The 20,939-nt window shown below is 48.1% G+C and overlaps 1 protein-coding gene across 4 annotated transcripts in view; it reads right to left on the reverse strand.

Moving 5' to 3' along the window:
- HSPA12A (heat shock protein family A (Hsp70) member 12A) overlaps nucleotides 1-20,939 on the reverse strand; it is a 169,385-nt gene that overhangs the window by 26,568 nt on the left and 121,878 nt on the right. For all 4 annotated transcript variants that reach the window (XM_070470254.1, XM_020902694.2, XM_070470255.1 and 1 more), the window contains 4 exons: nucleotides 7,537-7,622; nucleotides 5,948-6,075; nucleotides 2,634-2,820; nucleotides 397-501 (listed from right to left, as the gene is read on the reverse strand). In XM_070470254.1, coding sequence (XP_070326355.1) covers nucleotides 397-501; nucleotides 2,634-2,820; nucleotides 5,948-6,075; nucleotides 7,537-7,622 — 506 coding nt within the window. The remainder of the gene's footprint in view (nucleotides 1-396; nucleotides 502-2,633; nucleotides 2,821-5,947; nucleotides 6,076-7,536; nucleotides 7,623-20,939) is intronic.

Below are 20,939 nucleotides of genomic sequence, written 5' to 3' on the forward strand. Positions count from 1 at the left end.
CACTGCGGTGGCCTCTCCTGTTGTGGATCATGGGCTATAGGATGCGTGGGCTTCAGTAGTTTCAGCTCTCAGGCTCTAGAGTACAAGCTCAACAGTTGTGACACATGGGTTTTAGTGGCTCTGTAGCATGTGGAATCTTCCTGGACCAGAGATCGAACCCCCGTCTCCTGCATTGGCAGGCAGATTCTTTACCACTGAGCCACCAGGGAAGCCCCTGTGTTTAACCTTTTGAGGAACTGCCAGGCCATTCTCCACAACAGTTGCCCCACGTTCCCTTCCCACCAGCAGCGCACATGGGTGCATCCTGCTTTCTGGATACGAAGCCCACATTCTCTCCCCAGAAACTGTCTAGCAGGCAGGTGCCCCTCCACAGTATAGGCTCTGGTATGTACCGACCTTCAGTGCTTGTTCCTTAAAGTACTGCAGGGCGTAAGCAAAGATTTCAAGGGCTTTGACTTTCTTGCCGTTTGCTGCTGTCAGGTCTGTATCCATGGTGAGGTCCTGGAGGGGAGAATGAAGTGAGATAGGAAGAAGAAGCAAGCCTCCCTTCTGGCTTTAGGCGCTGCCGTGAGACCCAGGAATCCCAGTGAACCATGTTTGTGCTTCCCGCAGACTAGGATGGCGTGCCTCCAGACAGGGCTGGCAGCATCGTCCCCTCACTGTGTAGGAGGCCCTGGCTCTGCCCTCCCCCCAACCCCACCTCCACTGCTTCCCTCCCTCCCTCTTTTCTTCCCTCTTCTGGACCCTCTGGGAGCAGAGGTCTTGGGGCAGCAACAGAGCCCGGGAAGAAAGAAAAGGCAGCAGCCACCACTCCCGGTGCAATTTACATACTTTTTCCACATATGGACACACATGGTCACCCTTGGGAACCCTCCTAATCGAAGCCTAGATAATCATGCCAACTCACTGATGTGCATGGCGCTAAACAGGCATGAAGCTTTCATTACCCGATGAGCTGCCAACCAAGTCACAAAAATAGAAGGGCTCCTATTTTAAGGCTTGTGCTGTCTAATCCACTGGGAGCCTAGCATCACTGCCTTCTTCCCGTGCCAAAAGCCACAGCAGCTGCTGCTTGTGGTCCTCGGATGGAAGATGCTCTGTGAGATGCCAGATGGACTGAGGTCATTAAAAAATGATGAAAATAGTCCCCAGGGGGTGGGAATGGGCAGAGCAAACATCAGGAGGAAGCCCCTAAGTCTCCTGGAACCAGCAGGCTTATCACCACTGGGGGAAAAAAATCAGTGTGGCCTCTGAATTGATCCAGGTTGGGTAATTAGCCTTTGCCTTTGGAGCGTGAAGGAGTATCAAGTGCTAAACTGGCCTTGTGGGACCTGCCCGTCATTTCAACCCATCTGTACAAGCTCACTACTCCAACACCTGGGGTTAAGCAAAGACACCCCAGCTTAGGGGTGGTGGCTCCCAGGCGGCTTCTAGCCACCAGGAAGACATGGGCTAGGAACTGAAAAATTCAAAGTGAAGAAATTCTGGGCTTCCACTTGCACGAGACTGCTATAAGGCACCAAATCCCATCAGGTGAAACAGGAAGGACACTTTTCAAGCAGATGTTGGTCTGCTTTGAGAGAGAGACCACCATGTGGATGAGCACAGAGCCCTGGAAGGCCGGGTGCTGGCTGCAGGATCTCACCAGTAACATCTGTTTTGTCATCTGCAAACCCTTAACAGTAGACAGATAAAAGCAATGCTAATAGAAGGTAGAAATTGACTTTAACTTGCTAAGGACTGGCATGGTTCTAAGTGCTTTGTGTATTTTGATTCCTTTAATCCTTACAACATCCCCATAAGAAAAGCATAAGTAGTGCCTCCATTTCACAGATAAGGTAAAGCAAGGCAGGAGAGGCTCAGTGACTTGGATTAAGTATCTCAAAGGTGGCAGAGGTGGGATTTAAACCCAGACCATCTGGCTTCAGGGTCTGTGGTCCTAAACCCTTTTACCATCCTGCATCTCTAACTGTGCACATTAAGGAAAATTTAAGGGATAAGATGTTTAAACTGAAAAAATTCTATCCTATGGACCAACATTTCGATGAAGCTCAGGGGAGGGTCCTAATCAACTTGGCCATCTTACTGAACCCTGGAAAGTAGGGAGCAAAATTGCTTCAGGCACTGAACCTCGAATTACTGGAGGGAGGCTTGATTTCCTGAGCCACCTTCTTCCCCACATAGAGGGTTAAATGTGCTAGGTGTTACAGGTTGTTGCTTCCAAACTGGTTCATTAATAGCCACTACCCTGAGCCCCCAAAAGGCCCCCCAGCCCCCAAGTCCTTCCTTCAGGACCCCTTGATCTTCCAACAATCCAGCAACTGAAGGGGGATCTCCCAGAACAGCAGGACCCCCCCCCCAACCCCCTATGCCCGTGCTCCATCCAGCCAGGTTGATTTCCAAAGCAAACAAGTTGCTAAATATTCTGAACATCTCCCTGTCCAAGTGTGCATCAGAAAGTGTACTGTGTGGTCCACAAAAGGGTGGCGTGCTCCAGGTTGTTTCTAAAATCCAGGTGAATGGATGTTCATTTCTGCTTGGGAGAAATCTGAGGGCCCCCAAGGGTCGAAAGGGCTGGAGGAAGCTCGGCTCTCAAATGTGGGGCACTTGGGGCCCAGGAGAGGTTGGCTCACCCCAGTCGTGTGCAGCTTCATCTTGAACTTCTCCAGGTACAGCCACTGCTTGGCCTCGTTGGGATCCAGGTCGTGGTAAAAGTCCCTGGCGGCATACCCGAAACTGTGGAACTTCCTCTCTGGAGTCAACAGGATGGTGGTCGGAGTCTTCTGGTTGGACACCCCAGGGTCGCCTCCCTCCCATCGCCTGCCGCCAAGGAAAGGCAGAGGTTATGGGCCTTCTTGCACGATATGAGCACCTACTGTGTGCATGGCTGGTACAGATGTGGGTGCTCACAGCGGCTGCTACAGGTACAGGTTGTGGCATTGTGTTGAATTTTGGTGGGTCCTTCTTAGGTTTAATAGTATTTTTTATTTATTTGGGGGGAATGATGGTAGTTTTTGGTTATACAATGGCTGTGGCTACACAGCAGTATCATTTTAGCTGGTTGAGTGGTGACCAGAGACACAATTTGAGTTAACAAGCAAAACGAAAGGGACAAGGGCTCAGTAACAAAGTCTGTTTTATCCTTTCCCTCAGAGTTTACTGAGCATCTACTCTGTGCCAGGTGCTGGTGACACAGAGATAAAACATTTATATTTCTGCCTTCAAATTACTCGCAACATAGTAGGTAACTGTGTCTGTGTGTGTTTGGTTTGCAGTTTGGCTTTTTAATCTGCAAGCACTCAATAGCAGATGTATCCTCTTTGAAACAGGCAGGGGAGAAACACACACAGAAATACCTGCCTCATCAGATGGAGGTGAAGGGGAGGTAGCCCAGAGAGGTCAGAGGAGGCAGAGGTATCAGAGATAGGAGCCTTGGAAAGAATGCAGGGTTCAAGAGAGACTTGAAGGATGGACAGACAGCTGGATGTTGAAAGAGGGATGAACACTACAGGCTGCTCAGAGGTGGGCAAGCATGGGGCATGTATGGGGAATGCCAGGTGACTGTGTGGGTTGGAGAAAGCATGTAAATGAGGAGAGTGATTGTGCTCGGGCGGGGAAAACAAGATTGGAAAGGTGGTGAGGATCCTGAGGAGTGAGAGATTTAATCAGTGAGTAATAGGGAGTCACTAAAGGTTTTAGAGCAGGGGTAGGACAGAATCAGAGCTGTTATTGATCAGAGCAAACTGGACTAAAGGGAAGGAGACTGGAAGCCAGGAGGCTGAGAAGAGAGCTCAGGTCTCAAGGTGAAGGAGCTCGTACAAGGATAGAGAGCCCTGGGAAGACAGAGAGGGGATGATGGGGAGGAACCGTCCAGAAGGAGAACCGAGCCAAACAGCCTCACTGATGAGCAGGTGCCAGGGTGCCCACAGGTTTCAAACTGGGGAGTCTGGAGGAGAGAGTGCCCCTCACAGATGCCAGCAGTCCCGGCCAAGAAGTAGGCAGGAGGAAACATGGAGGGCTTTATTCGAAAGTGCTGGCATTGAACTCCCAGGAGGGGCTTGAAGGTGCGAGCCAGGAAGAGATTCAGGCAAGAAATAGACCCGGGCGCCCCCATCCTGGGGTGACAATCACAGTGGCAGATGGATGAGAGTGCTGACGGGAATGGCTCTCATCAGAACAGCTCTGGTGGAGGGAAGGGACCATACCCTGCGTGTCTGTGTGGTGAAGAGGAACCAGAAGCCAGGAGGGGTGAGTACAGACTGGAGGATGCGATGGGATTAGATCCTGGAACTGATGGGAAGTGTGATGGAGCAAGCAGCAGGTAGGTTGAGCCCCAGAAAAGCTTCCTTCCTCCTCGCAGACAGAAAGAAGGAGAAAAGTAAAGAGAGTGGAGATGACAGGTGACTGGATGCTTTGCCCTTCCTTGGGGCCACAGCAGAGAAGCCCTGGCTGCCAGAAGGACAGGATGCTGTCTCCTCCACCAGGTCCTGGCTCAGCAGCTTGCTCCAGTCCTGCCATGCGACCCCTACAAGCAGTCTCTGGGGGAGACACAGTGCACAAGGGGAAGAGCATCTTTCCCCCCAGCCTGCCCTCTGGGGGAGGTGGCCGCTCTCCTGGCTGGGCTCACACCGGCCGCCACCATCACAGTCTGGATGGAGAGCCAACCTCCACCTAGACCTGCCATGCAGATGGGGCTGGAGTCATCTCTGGCCGGTTTCCCGGTCAAGCCCCATCTACCCAGGGAGCCAAGTCCCCATGGTGACCCTGCTGAGTTGCGGAGATGATCACCGTCCCAGGCAGACACTGGTGCCTGCACCAGGGATGCGTTCCACACACAACTTTTCAGAAATAGATTTTCCAGGACTACGAACACTGACATTTCCAGTAGGTAATGGACTTCCAGAGTTTTTGCCCTTCAAATATTCAATTCTTCATTCCTATTTACATATAAAAAATTTAACTTTCTCATTCATAATTCTGTCAGTCTGGATCAAGGTGATATTAATATGTTCTGACTGAAATAAAATTCAGGTAGAACCTTCCTCCAAAATCTCTACAATTACTAAGATAACACCCCTAGAGACCCTGAACTCTGTGAAGGCTTTGTAAGAATTCCTCCCCAGCAAGTTCAAAGTTATTTCTGCTTCTTTCTCTTTTGTCAATTTTCACTGCATGACTCTTTCTTTAGAAATAAATTTTTAAAAACAACAATATAGAAGCCAATAAATGTTGATTCAGGTTTATGGGGCTTCCCTGGTGACTCAGATGGTAAAGAACCTGCCTGCAGTGCAGGTTTAATCCCCAGGTCGGGAAGATCCCCTGGAGAAGGGAATGGCAACCCACTCCAGCATTCTTGTCTGGAGAATCCCATGGACAGAGAAGCCTACAGTCTTCTCTGTAGGGACTGTAGGCTTCTCTGTCCATGGGATCACAGAGTGGACATGACTTAACAACTAAACAACAATAACAAAGCGCTTGATTGGAAGTCTCACTGCATTTGCACACACACTCTGAGGAGCAGGTACTGCATTATCCCCATTTCACAGATAAGGAAATTGAGATTTAGAAGGTTGATCGATTGCCTGAGGTCACACAGTAAGAGACCTGGATCTCCTCCATCACAAACATCCTGTAAGTCTGCCTCTTGCCGAGGCGGCATGCTAGAAGTTTCAGACTCACTCTCTAGGCCCTTCCCCAAACCAACTAAGTCAGAATTAAACCAATTCCTTTACAGACCAGGAACCTGGAGCCCAGAGATCAGAAGCAGCTTGCCCAAAGTGGCATGGTGAGATTAGGCCAAGCAGGGCCAGAATCCAGGAAAGACCTGCCTACTGAGTACCATTCATCTGCTCACTGGACGATTCCCTCTCCCCTCCCCCAGAGCCCTCCCCCAAGTCTCCATAGTGACAAGTGACTGGCGCTAGCCCCTGCCCCTCTGACAGCTCACCTCATCACATGGATGCATTCTGGCTCCTTGGTGAAGCTGTAGGCATAGCCACTGGATGTGGTCCCAAAGTCAATGGCCACCACCACGAGAAACGTCTGCTGCTCAGAGACGTTTGGGTCGGCATCGTTCTGCAGATACACCAAGTGGGGTACAGGGCGTGGGTGGGGGCAGTCAAGCCCAGGTTTCAGGAAGGTTCCACCCTGCCCCGCTGTGCACCCACTGCAGTCAGAAGGACATTGCACATTTGGTTGAAGTCTGCCACATGGTGAGCCCTGGGGAGAGGACAGGCCTGCCTCCAGCACCCCGTGAACTCAGAGAGAAATGGAGGGTCCTCCTGAGTGGAGGGCTGGGCCAGGTCACCGGGGAAGGCACCTGCCTACACATGCGCACCTCAGCCTTTATCAACCACACGTGAGCGTGGCAAATTACAGAAATGCTTCCACTGGAACCAGAAGCCCAAGAGTCTTCCCCCCACTGGCCTCCCCAGGCCCTACACAGACCTCCAGACCCTGCTCAGCTGTGCCCTGCGCACCTCCAGGTGACCCCTCCATCTGCCTGGGTATGTGGGGCGGGGGTGTAGGGCTCAGCATACCAGGGACCCTGCCCGGTCCTGCCGTAGTCAGCCATGTGACCCTTGGGGCCCAGAGCCTTTCCTCATCTGTCAAGTGGCTAGGTCAAGTCATTGCAGATTTCCCCCCAAATTTTTAAAGCAGTATAGACTTCCTTTTTAACACCCACAGAACTTCAAATTATATCAATCAACTTGGGATCTGAAGAGTATTGATTGGGTAGAGCAGGGGGTGACAGCCCCACCTACCTGGCCTTTCGTCACACTGTGCGCCATCCCCTTAGGTGACCCTGAAACTTTTCCAGGGAACCCTCAGGGTACAGAGTTTGAAAACCACAGGACCCGGCTCTTCGGCGCCCAAGCCTCTTAGTTTTCCCAAGCCTGAGGGAGTTCCAGAACGCAGGCCTTTCCATGGAAGCCAAGACAGTGCCGGGAAAACTGGGACAAGCATCCCCCCTAGTGATGCCTCTGAAGTCCTCAGCAGTGTCTTCTCTGCGGGTCTGAGCAGCTCACATAAAACCACCCTTCCCTCCAGGTGCTCCTCTCTGGTTGGCTACGTGTAAACGCCTTGAACAGCTGCCCCACAGTATCTATCTGGGGCAGCGTGGGAACCAACGCCCAGCCTCCAGCCCCCGCCCCCTGACACCCCCGACACCCCCACACCGCCCGGGTCTCCTCTCCTGGGCAACCTGGTACAGAAGCAGCTAGAGCCACAGCTTTTGGCCACAGCACTTAACTGCCCTGGAAAAACCACTGCTTTTCACTGACTCGCCCACTGGCCAGATGTGGCTGCATCCTTCCAAGAGGGTGCCCCGCAGTCTCTGAGCCCTGAATCTTTAAAGAGCTGCTCCCCGCTGCCCGCTCATGTTAGCCACACCCAGATCAATGGCTGCAGAAGTACCAGCCACACCACCGAAAGCCTTTTCTGACCCAGAGTAGGGAAAGCCGACTCAGGAAGCAAAGGTAATCAGGACACACACACCGCCCCTTTCCCCATCCGCCCCCCACACACATTTCTTACCACAATGTGGGAAGGCGACAGCGGTGTTATTCCTGTGTCCCCCAGGCTCCGGGCCGGAGAGGAATATGCAGAGGTGGGGGCCGTTTCTGAAAGGAAAGACAAGTGCATCCTTAGAGGTGGTGCACGCTGAGCTGGGGAGCTGAAATGAGGACTGCATGGCTTTGCTCCTGCGGGGACTGTTCTAACCCTTGGAAAGCCAGCTAACGTGGGGCCAGGCTGAACTGCATCCGGAACGGTACGGTGTCTGATCCGGTTGCCCCGTATTTGGTATTTAAAAGTTGACCAAATGAGACACTCCTCTTCTCCCAGTGACCACCAAGCCTTTCACGAAGTGCAGTCAATCTCTCAGCACTTAGCACAGAGGCTGCCCAGTCCCTAAACCTACCCTTCCCTCCAGGTACTTCTCTCTGGCTGGCTACGTGTAAATGCCTTGAACAGCTGCCCCACAATATACATCTGGGGCAGCGTGGGAACCAAACCAGGTATCTGAGAAAGACCTGTCTGCTTCTAGGGAGGCACCAGGAGTGGCTCCATCTGCGTCTGCTGCCAAATCACTTTGGTTAATCCCACACGCTTACTGATTTTATTTTCCTGCTTGGTGAGAACTCAAACAGCATCATTACAGTGGGTGCCAAACGAGTTGAGGAAATAAAAGGAATCATGAAAGAGGGATGCGAAGCCTCGAATCTGCACAGCCACCTCCCCACTCTGCAGGCATCTGTTCCCTCTCCTCCCGATGAGGCTCAGTTCCAACCTTTGGGAGAAAGGCGCAGAAGCAAGTTAAGTAAAAAGATCAAAAATCAATCTGTGGGGGAAAGGACTTAAACAGACATTTCTCCAGAGAAGATATGCTAATGGTCAATAAGCACGTGAAAAATGCTTAACTCATTAGTCATTAGACAAATGCACTCATTAGTCAATAGGGAAATCAAAATCACAATGAGATACTGCTTCACACTCACTAGGATGGCTATAATTTTTTTTTAAAAAAGTAAATAACAAATGCTGGCAAAGATGTGGAAATATTGAAACCCCCTGTGTATACCTTGTGGGAATGCAAAATGGTACAGCCACTGTGATAAACAGTTTGGTAGTTTCTTAAAAAGTGAGATGTAGTCTTAGCATAGACCCAATTCCTTTCCTAGGAATTCCACTCCTGAGTATCTATTCAAAAGAATTGAAAACAAGGATGCCTGTATGTGTACCTTCACTGCAGCATTATTTACAAAAACCAAAAAGTAAAAACAACCCAAGTATACATCAACAGATAAATGAATAAAAAAATATGGTACATCCATTCAATGGATTATTATTCAGCTGTAAAAAGGAATGAAATTCTTATAGATGATACACCATGGATGAACTAGAAAAAATTATGCTAAGTGAAATAAGCTGGACACAAGAGGACAAATATTACCTCATATCCAGAACAGGCAAATGAAATATAGATAGTCAATACAAAAACAGAATAGGCAAATTCATAGAGACAGACAGTAGATCAGAGGTAGTCAGGGGCTGAGGAGCATAGATGGATGGGGAATACAAAATTTCCATTTTGGACGATGAAAAAGCTTTTGAGTAGTAGTGGTTACACAACATTGTAAATGTATTGATGCCACTGATTTGCACACCTTCAAATGGGCAAAGTGGAACATTTTATGTTATATATACTTCACTACCATAAAAAAAAAATTCTTTAAAAAAAATCAACTTGCTCATCTGAGAGAGGAAGCAGTTTCAGGTTCTACTAGCTCCCTGGCTCAATGCTCTTGAAAACAAAATGGAGACATAAGCCTGGCTCCTGGACCAGCCCACTAAACTTCAGCTTCTTTGCTCATCACCCAGCACAGGGTACCCTCCTTCCATAAAAGCAGGGGAAGTTCAGCATCTCCACTAGTGAGAAGTCTGCCCCCACCACCCCTTGGGCAGGTGGCATCAGAGAGATGCCATCCTGTACCGGGAGCCACCCTCTCTCCACCTGCTACCTGGAAGGCCTGGGGCCATGTGTCCACATTTGCACAGAAGGTCTTGGAGGAAACCAAATGTCTAATTGCCCAGAAAATCTGGTGTTGGCAATTAGCAAACAAGCTATTATCAGCAGACAAACTATCCACCCCGCTGACTGCTTGGTTCTAATTATCCCATCACTCAGCCCTTCTCCGAGCATGGCCCACTGACTAGTAAAAGAGCATGTGTTGGGCCGCACCCAGAACACAGGCCTTGGGCCCCAGGAGGACTCCAGGATTTATGAGGACAAGAATCAAGGATTTTTTAGGTTCTCCCTGTACCTCCTTCTATCTCCCTCCCACCCTGCCTCTGGTTCAGTGGAAATAAATCATTTGACATGATCGCTCAGCCAGGCCTAGAGGCAATTGAACTTCATGGCTGTTCTCCATTAGAAATTAAAATGCAGCTACATTGTGTGATGATTTAAAACTGATTTGCATGGAAGGTATGGAGGAGTAAGATCTTTATAGACATTTGCATATGAAGCACGCCCATATCTGTAGCTCTATAGATCCCAAATCAACGATAATTCACCAGTTTATGTGCATCAGTCCGCCACAGGAATATACAGAGTCTGCAGCGACGACTTTGTTCTCCAGCTAATATTTCTTTATTTAACTATTTGAGATGTCAAAGAGGTGCTCAAAGATTTTTAGGGAAAAGAATACGGAAATGACTACTTCAGTCCCTGAGGGATGTGTTAAGTTCTCTGGTGTGCTAATAATCCCAACCAATCTTTTTTTTTTTAAATGTATTTCTTTTTAATTTGAGGATAATTGCTTTACAATGTTATGTGGATTTCTGCCATATATCAACATGAATCCGCCATAGGTATAAGTCTGTCTCCTCCCTCTCGAACCTCCCTCTCACCTTCCACTGCATCCCACCTCTTTAGGTTTACACAGAGCACTGGGTTTGAGCTCCCTGCGGCATACAGCAAATTTCCACTGGCTACCTATGCTTCAATGCCAACCAATCTTGAGAGCTTTCATTTAACAGGTGATTAAAAAGAAACACAACAGGGTCAATGGAATATTATCTGTTGTTCTGTGGATAATTGGCAGATCTAAGCTAAGAGTAGGAGAGAGTTGATAACATGGAATGTCTAATGTGCAAGGTACGTGCTGTGTATTCTGGCTACCAATTAAACCTGGGCCATTATCTACAGTAAGAAACACCAACTGTCATTAATTGTGACCCTGTTTATGCTTCTCTGCAAAGTCTATATAATAACATATGCTCTGAGACGATTCCCACCTACATGATATTCCGGTTTAGAGTGACTTGGGCATTTCAGGAGCAGAAGAGAAAGGCAATGCTAAAAGCCTGACAAGAATAGAGATTTTTAGAGCGCAGGCTTGGAAGAGAGAAAAGAAACTGATAAAAAGAAAACTGATGCCCATCTGCAGAGGTAGGGATAGGGGCTGGTAAATCAGATTAAAGAAAAAATGCTTTACCAGAAGTGTGGTCCAGGGCAGAGCCAAGGCATCTGGGAGTTCTAAGAAATACCTACTCCGCTGTTTCAACTAGATTAAACAGATCCTCAAAGCATCTTCCATTTCAAGTACTAAGTACCCTGAAATGCAGTAACATAGAAGGATTTGATGATTTCACATCATGGAATCAGAAGAACACAGAATATTTCAAGAATGCAAAGTATCAGCCACAGAATTAAGCGGAGGAGGAATCAGAAATAATCCTCAGGTCTTTTTGACATTCGTCATAGATGATTTACCATTACTTAGGTCATTTACTTACTGTGCATCTTTTCTGGTTTAGTGAATATAAAAATAAATCTGAGTTTTCCTCTAGAGCTTGCTATGCAGAGTGAAGCAAGTCAGAAAGAGAAAAACAAGTATCATGTATTAATGCATATATATGGAATCTAGACAGATGGTACTGATAAACCTATTTGCAGGGCAGGAATAGAGACTCAGACATAGAGAATGGACTTAAGGACAGAGCAGGGGCAGGAGAGGGTGAGACAAATTGAGAGAGCAGCATTGAAATATTGATAAATACATTACCATATATAAAATAGGTAGCTAATGGGAAGTTGCATATAACACAGGGAGCTCAACCCGGTGCTCTGGGACAATCTGGAGGGGGTGAATGGGGTGGGAGGTGGGAAGGAGGTTCAGGAAGGAGGGGACATATGCATACCTATGGCTGATTCATGTTGATGTATGGCAGGAACCAACACAATATTGTAAAACAATTATCCTACAATTAAAAATAATTTTTTTAAAAAAGAAAAATAATAAAAGAGTATCTGTAACATTTTAAATTAATAAATACAGGTGTTCCTAAGTTCACTCTTAACTTGTGACTCAGCCCCCAAAACATTCTTCAACCAAGTCATTTAAAAAAGAATTTTTGCAGCAAAGAGGAATATATAAATAAGTGAAAATATTTATGCAGCCAAGTAGAGGATATCAATAAGTAAAAATTGGACTCAACCAACACGTCTCCTGCCACAGGATTTTTTAGACCCCAAAGCAGTTAATAGAGGAGGAACTAGTTGAACTTGTGAGGTTAATACTCATCACTTGCCTTAACGGCGTAATAATGAAAATACAGGCTTCATCAGAGTTCCTGCCATAAAACACGAGACACTAGAAGCCAGACACCTTTTTATTTGCTCCTGACTCTAATGGTTTTAATCAAAGCAGACGCTCCTAAAATAAAAAACAGTCGACAAAAGAACCTCGGGGACAGCCATAATTCATGAATGTGCTTCTTGTTGCTCTCTGCTGGAGACATTAGTCAGCAAATGGCCGTGAGCAGAATCGTGGACTTTCTGAGATACGTTAAATCGATCCTGCTCCATAAATGCATTTTAAAAGATGAAGACAGAACCATTGGGCTGACATTATTTTACAAGGCTCCAGGCTCATGCTAAATGATAGGTGGTCTCAAACAATGGTGACTCCCCAGATTTTTCAAACAGGCCTCCTTGCTAGCTTTCAGATTTATGTTCTATCACACAAATACTGAATTTCCAAAGGAGTTTTAAGATCTAGTCCTTATAATTTCTAAAAACACGATATATATGCTCATTTCTTTCCTCCTGATAACAGTGAGACAACAGGTATTTGCTGACAATTGCCTAAAATCAGGCTCTTTGAAAAAAAAGCTCTCCCTTTCTCTCTCCCCTCCCTGTAGCATCATCTTTGAAAATTGATCAGTTCAAGGTCATGTGTAGGTTACTGGCAAATACCTTTTAAGAAGGAAAATAAAAATTTTTTATTACCCTATAACAGACTGCATGGCTAGCTGAACTAATGCATTATTACCGTAAACTCAACTTCCATTTCAGTAAATAATTTATGGGTTTTTTTTTTTAATCACCATAGTTGATGTTCAGAGTAAATGGATATTTTATTGGTGTGAATCAGGAGACCCTCCAAGCTTCAAAGAACACCGAGTGTAAAATAGCTTCTCTCTAAATGCTGAATAATAATTACAGAAATAAGCATTTACAGTGGCAGAAAAAAAACAGCATCAGACAGAGGGGGCCTTCATCAACCCATCCTGACACTGAGCAGCATTTTCCAGTTACCCTCCCCCTCACTAAATGATTTAGGAGATGAGATGCCCCAGTGAGAGAGACCTGGGCAGTGAGGTTTCCCCAGAGGCAGTGAGATCCCCAAGTTCCTGCAACCTCAGACCATGAGTGGGATAATTTCTTTCTTAACTACAGGTTCACAGGCACATGTGTGTCCAGGCAGCTGCTGTGGGGAGGTGAGGAAATGCCTTATAAACCAACAAACTTTCCTATTAATTTTCATGAATTATATGCAGCAACCTCACAGCCCTTGCCCACTGGGACCCAGCATTTGAAGAGGCTCCACCAGATCACCCCATACACAGTATTAAGATACTTTTGTCCACTTGGCTTCTCTTTCACAGACTCAGGGCTTATCTGGGCAAAGCCATGCCTTCTTTATCTCTGATTCCTCAGCTCATGACTTGTCACAGGCACTCAGTATATGTTGGATGGATAAATGATTGGATAGATGGACATATGGAAGGATGGATGGATGAATGGATGGGTGGGTGGTTAGAGGGTAGATGAGTGGTTAGGTCGGTCGGTGGATGAGTAGATGGCTGAGTGGGTGGATGGATAGATGGATGACTGGGTCAGTAGATGGATGGATGGATGGATGGATGGATGGGTGGTGGTGTGGGTAGATGGATGGATGAATGGATGGACAGATGGTGCTTGAGCGGGTAGACAGAGGGGTGGATGGATGGGTGGGTGGATATTTCTATGTGTGCCCAAAGTGGACTCTGTGACTATCCATAGACTTAGAGGACCACTGAGGTCTTTCCCAATTGAGGCATCAAACATTCCCTCCCCCGGCTCAGGATATTAGTAATTAACATGCTGAGTTACCTCCAACAATGTAGGCATACATGTGTGCATGTGTGATGAAATCTATCCCTCCTTGGATGTCCCCTTTGGTCAATGCAACCACCATAGCTCCCAGAAGGGAGATCTCCTAGACTGCTCCTTCCCTTCTCACTGCACTCCCAAGCCCTGTCATTCCTACTTCTCAGCATCTCTCACATTCATCCTTCCTCTTCAACTTCACCATCACAACGTTGGTCCAGACCCTGCTGACCCTCATCAGGGTTCCTGCACCACCTCTCTCAGTCTCCCCACTCTGAGTCTCTCCATCCAAGTCAGGATTCCCTGCAGTCAGAGGCACCTGGTCAGAGCTGAGGTCTGCTCACATTACTTGACCAGGCTAGGGCCTTCTGTTCCCATCCCCCACAGGATAAATCTAGCACACAGCTCGCACCTGGGCCTTTAAAAGTCCACCCCACCACCCTCTGCGGCCTCACCTCCCTCCATCGCCCTCAGCCCTGACCCCACCTAGTCCTTTCACAGACTCTGAAACACATGTGCTCTATCCAGTCTTCCTGAAGTGCCTGAAGTGCACCCCACTTCCACCCCATCCTCCTGGGAACTCCCCTTCCGAAAGACAGTCCCCTCTGTTTGTGGGAGAAAAGATTTCTCTGTTCTCTCCAAACAGAGCAGAGAGGAACCTGCTCATCAGCACCTGGGGACTGACCCGCTAAACCCAGACTTGTGGACACACTAAGGACAACAGCCAGTTTTCATCAGGAAATAAGTTAGAAGGAAAATACACAGGAAGGAAGGCAGGGAAACTATAGATCAGAGGGTCTCAAACTCTGAGGTGCATTAGAACCACCTGGAGCACTTATTAAAACATATGTACACACCCCCCTCCCCTCAAAGTTTTTACTCCAGTGGGTCTGGGGATGCTGAGTAAAGGTATTTCTAATGAGTCAGCAGGCCATCTGGATCAGCCAGAGATATAGGCTGCCATAGCTTAAAAGAAAGACAAAGCAACTCCAACCACTGCAATGCTTGGGGCTTTATTGGACCATGATTCAGATGAACAACAAAATTTAAAAGACAGCTGGAAATGTAAAGACTGACCAGACACTGATAACATGAAGAAATTATTGCTAATGGTGGAATTATGTAATCTTTAAGAGTAGTTATCCACTAGCAAACCTTTCTGAAATATTTACAGATGAAACAAACGATATCTGGGATGCTCATCAAAATAATACGGGAGGGGAAGGACAGAGATTAAACGACATTGGCCACAAACTGATAACGATTGAATCTGGTGCAGACTCATGGGGGGCTGAATACATTATTTGCCCTCCTTTCTTATACTTTAAACTTGATAAAAGAGTAGGTGTTTTCATACACCAGTTTCATGTCCATCTCCCTCCTGCTGAGAAGGTGAGATTGATGTTTTTTTTTATGCTGTGTTATCAGGGAAAGCACCTGGCCCATATACAGTGGGTGCTCCAGACACGTCAGGTGAATGAACAAGCAAGAATATATGTTCATTTAAACCTAAATATGTGGACTTTAAAGGCCTAGGAAGGTTTCGGACCCGGGTCACCAGTGGGTGAGGGATACAGGTCCAGATGGTTTCTCAGCAGCTGGGGCTGTGGGGACAGCCTTGGAGGAGTCTGAATTTCAGCAGGCGCCACCAGAGCCCCTTGCAGGTAGCAAAACAGACGTCCGGCCACCAGCTGAGTGGCTCCCACTCCGAAGCGGGCTCCGGCCCAGCTTCAGATACAAGGCCCTCCGAGACTAAAACAAGCTCTGCAAACTCAGGGTCTCAGAGGAGGCAGGGGGCTGCCCCCTGCACACTTCCGGGTCCCTCCATGCTCGGAGACATTAAGAGCCCCCCCTGTAGACAGGCAGGGTTTCTCCAAGCCCAGGACATACCCTCTGAGCTGTGTTCAGACGCGCTGGGCTCCCAAGCCTCCGTGAAGGCGTTGGCATCTCCTCCCTCCGCCTGAGGAATGGCCAGCAGCAATGCCAATGTCAGATGTCACCCTGTGACCCTTTGTACTAAAAGAACAAATGCCAGAAAGGGAGGGGTTGTCCCGCGGGAATGGGCTGCAGGCAGTGTGTTCCATGTTCAGGCAGAGCAGTCAGCTTGGGCCACAGGCTTGAGGGCCGTGTCTCCCCAGAATCAGGGCAGCTTGAGAACAGGAGCGATGCTGAAGTCGGCTCCTTGGCCGCGGTTCTCAGAGGAAAGTAAGGAAACAAAATGGCTCCGGGTGAGGATGCAGAACACGGCGCAGCAGGTGGAGAGCTTGGACGCCGGCCTATGAGCCTGGAGAAACTACCTCACCTCTCTCAGGCACATCTTCTCTCCGTGAAGTGGGAATTCAGACTCAGGGCCTCTGTCACTATTAGTTCAATGAACCAAGGAGGTAAACCCTTGGAAATAGATAACAACTGTCGCTCACCATTAGCTGAACTCCTTCACAGAGTCAGATATTTATGTCTGTTTTTTTAAATTTAGGCTATTTTGCAACTTTATTAAACTCAAATTATGAATTTGAAATTATTAGGCTACAAACTTAGAAATCTATTAGGAAAGCTCTCACGGAATGTGAGCTTCATGCCATGCTAAGAGCAGTTTTTAAAGGTGGCTCAGATGGTAAAGAAGCTGCCTGCAATGCAGGAGACCCTGGGTTTGATCCTTGGGTCAGGAAGATCCCCTGGAGAAGGGAATGGCTACCCACTCCAGTATCCTTGCCTGGAGAACTGCATAGACAGAAGAGCCCTGAGGGTTACAGTCCATGGGGTTGCAAAGAGTCGGACACAACTGTGACTAACATTTTCACTATATGGGCTTCTCTGCAGCTCAGCTGGTAAAGAATCTGCCTGCAATGCCGGAGACCTGGGCTCGATCCCCGAGTTGGGAAGATCCCCTGGAGAAGGGAACAGCTACCCACTCCAGTATTCTGGCCTGGAGAATTCCATGGGCTGTATCGTCCACTAGGCTGCAAAGAGTCGTACACGACTGAGCGACTTTCTCTTAAGAGCTTTACAAGTGTGGCTGGAGGAAGCCTGGGCTTCCCAAGGGGTTAAAAAAAACAAACCTGCCTGCCAATGCAGGAGACATAAAAAATGTGGGTTCAATCCCTGGGTGGGACAGATCCCCTGGAGGAGGGCATGGCAACCCACTCTAGTATTCTTGCCTGGAGAATCCCATGGACAGAGGAGCCTGGTTAGCTACAGTCAGTGGGGTCCACAAAGAGTTGGACACAACTGAAGCAACTTAGCACACACGCATGGAGGAAGCCTGCTGTTAGCGGGCTGGAGGTACTGTCATCATTCCCACTCAGTGGATGAGAAACTAAGTAAGGTCTAAAAGGTTAAGAAAGAAGCCCACACTGTTCAGATGCAGCCCAAAGGAATTCAGAGCTCACCACTCCGAGCCTGCACCCCTGCACTGTACCCAGTACCAGGTGCCACACAGGTACTGTTTCTCTTGAAAGCTGAAACTACGAGAGAGGGGTTACCTTAAATCCCCATTTCACAGACAAGCAGTGGAAGTCAGGGGGTCACAGTCACAGGGCACCTCCAAGGCCCAGCAGCTGTCTCTGACTCCAGGCTCAGAAAACTGCATGGCTTGCCCTTCCTTGGGCTCCATAGCCACATGGGGCTCTCCACTTCAAAAGCCATAATTCTTCAAATCCAAATACCAGGGTGGCAGGAGCTATGATAACACAGAGGTTCAGAGTCAGGAAAGCCTGGCCTCAAGTCCTAGTATGGCTGCTTCCCAGAGACATGACCTGAAATGAGCTACTGAGCCTCTTCAAACCTCAGTTTTCTCACCTGGAAAATGGGGAGGGGAGAGATCATGATGATGGTGATACATTTTGAGGATCACTGCCAAATAACACACGAATAGATGAAATAATGTCTACAAAACCTGGCGCATGGCATGCGCCTAAGTTATAAAAGTGAAAGTCTCTCAGTCGTGTCCGACTCTTTGCGACCCCATGGACTAAACAGTCCATGAAATGCTCCGGGTCAGAATACTGGAGTGGGTAGCATTTCCCTTCTTCAGGGGATCTTCCCAACCCAGGGATCAAACTCGCGTCTCCCACATTGCAGGCAGATTCTTTACCGGCTGAGCCACAGAGAAGCCCAAGAATACTGGAGTGGGTAGCCTATCCCTTCTCCAGCAGACCCAGGAATCGAACCAGGGTATCCTGCATTGCAAGCAGATTCTTTACCAACTGAGCTATCAGGGAAGCCCTACCTAGATGGTATTTATTATCCTTTCTACCACCATCATCAAACAGGTCCAACAGCTGTTAAGAAAAAACAGCCATGTGTTTATACCAGGGGACAGACAGAGCCCTCACTTACGCACAGGGCAGCAAAAGCATTTCCTTTACCTCAGGCTTCTCTGGGCTTGTTAATCAAGGATAAAATGTCTCACCAGACAGAAACTTGGCAAACAGAACCTTCAGGAAAGCTCTTAATGATGGGAAACATGAGGGCTTTGCTGCCATGGGTGAGGGAGACTGTCTAGCCCTGACTTCCCGCTCAGGCCATCTGCTCATCTCAGGGGCACTTTCAGAATAACCAAGGAGAACTTTGGAGCCACATGGTCCTTTTCACAACTCAGGCCCTCTTGGCCTCTGTTAGGTTGGCCAAAAACTTCATTGGGACTTTTCATGACATCTCACAGAGAAACCCAAACAAACTTTTTAACCAACCTAATACAACAAAGCACATTTTTGAACTGACCAGGTTAAAAAAAGAATCACTCTCCCACCAAGGAAAAGATTCCATTTGCCTGGGCACCCGGAAGGCCAGGGTTTAGACTTTCCCTGTTTCTATTGTGAAGAACCTTGGGACAGCTCAGCCCAGAGAGGCCGTGGCACAGCTGGCACTGACTCTCTGAGACTAAAGCCAGGGGCAATGGCACTCCAGCCTGTTGGTCTCCCCTGGACGGGCATCATTCACCTCCCAGACACTCACCATCTGTCCCTGGGGAGGGGAGAAAAGGGAGAAGCAAAACAGGGAATAAGGGTTGAAGAGACAGATAGCTGGTTCACTCCCTTCAGCTGAACCCTCTGATGTGGGAGAGCTGTGCCACCTCCAGGCAGGGAGGGTTGCCCTTAACCCACTTGGCTCCCCAAACCAGAACCCAAGCACTACCCTGCTGCACTCTGCCAGGGTCTGAGAGCTGAGATTTATGCACCTAACACACCCCTCTAAGGAGTGTCCTGAAAGAAGAAATGTCCCCAAACAGCAGTGCAGTTTGTGCCCTGCACAAAGGCACCCACCTTGGGGGACATCTCAAGCAGGACTACATCCATCCTGGAGCAGAGGTGCCATTTTCTTACCACAAAGGCGCCCTCCCAAGCCCTGCCCTGAAGAGCTATATTGCCCAGAATGAACACCTTATTCTAATTTTTGCACCCAGAGTAGATCTTTTTCTAATTCATGAAAGGCAGCCATGGCACTTTATTATCAAAAAAGGGAAGGAAATGCCTGGAAAGTTACTGAATTCCGCATCACTGGAGGAGTACGGAGAAGGCAATGGCACCCCACTCCAGTATTCTTGCCTGGAAAATCCCATGGACGGAGGAGCCTGGTGGGCTGCAGTCCATGGGGTCACTGAGAGTCGAACACGACTGAGCGACTTCACTTTCACTTTTCACTTTCATGCATTGGAGAAGGAAATGGCAACCCACTCCAGTGTTCTTGCCTGGAGAATCCCAGGGACGGGGGAGCCTGTTGGGCTGCCGTCTATGGGGTCGCACAGAGTCGGACACGACTGAAGCGACTTAGCAGCAGCAGAGCCAGTTCAAGTGGAAGCCAGGCAACCATTCTCCATAGAAGAGCAACAGAGGGTCGGAAAAAAAAGGACGTGGGACTGGGGAGGAGCAGATACCAGGCTGTATGGATTAAGGTGTTCAACCAAGATTCACTGAGCACAGGACTCATTACCCGCCGGGAGCTGCAGAAACTCCGTGGCACTGTTGTGAAGCTCAGGAGTGTTGGACCTGCCGGGACTGGTTCAAATCCCAGCTCAGTTACTTACTGACCTTGTGTGTACGGCCGCATCCACCCTCAATTCCATTTCTCCTTTCTTGCAAGCATGCTAAGTCGATTCAGTCATGTCTGACTCTGCGACCTTAGGACTGTAGCTCACCAGGCTCCTCTGTCAATGAGATTCTCCGGGCAAGAATATTGGAGTGGGTTGCCAGGGGATCTTCCCTATCCAAGGATTGAACCGGTGTCTCCTGTGGTTACCACTGAAGCACCAGAGAAGCCTCTCCCTTCTTAACTGAACACCAATTTTATATGACTGGGGGCAAGAGTGACTTCCCCAGATCCAGGGTAGATCCTGAGTAGTCTGAACCAACCATGGGGACCTCCTTCCCCTTCCAGTGATGGATGTGGGAATGGGTTTGTGACCCACCATTCTGACTGATGGAGAATGAAGGAAAGTCTGCTTGAAGCATGAAGCTTGGAGCATGAAGGAGGCTCCTGGGAAAGAAATTCCCTGACCCTCAAGTGAGCCCAAGAGGCCAGCAGCTATGGCCACCATCTTGCTACCAGCCCAAGATGCAGCCAGCATAGAAAGAACCTCCATTTATCCTTCAGAGGGAGTTTATGAGCTGCTGAATACCTGCTTCGGAGCGCACTAGACCTCTGAATTTTCCATTCATGGTGATAAATTATTTCCTCCTCTAGAAACAAGATAAAGTCAGGTTTTTCATGCTTTGCAGCTAAAAACCAATTCATAGTGTGCAAGCTTGAACAAATTACTAAACTTCTCAGTGGCTCAGTTTTCCTTCCATATTAAATAGAGATAATAATAACTCTTACTTCCTGGAATTAATGAGAATTCAATAAGAATAATGCAGGTCAAGGTCTTAACAAGTACAGGTATTATTCCTTATGGTGTCTCATTTTATCTTTACAAATAACCCAGCGAGGTAAGAAATAGGTAGTCCCACTTATCAGCAGAGGAAACCAAGGCAGAGAGAGGGTAAGTATATCCCCCAGATCT

Source organism: Odocoileus virginianus, chromosome 7 (genome assembly GCF_023699985.2).
Source record: "Odocoileus virginianus isolate 20LAN1187 ecotype Illinois chromosome 7, Ovbor_1.2, whole genome shotgun sequence".
Lineage (NCBI taxonomy): Eukaryota > Metazoa > Chordata > Mammalia > Artiodactyla > Cervidae > Odocoileus > Odocoileus virginianus.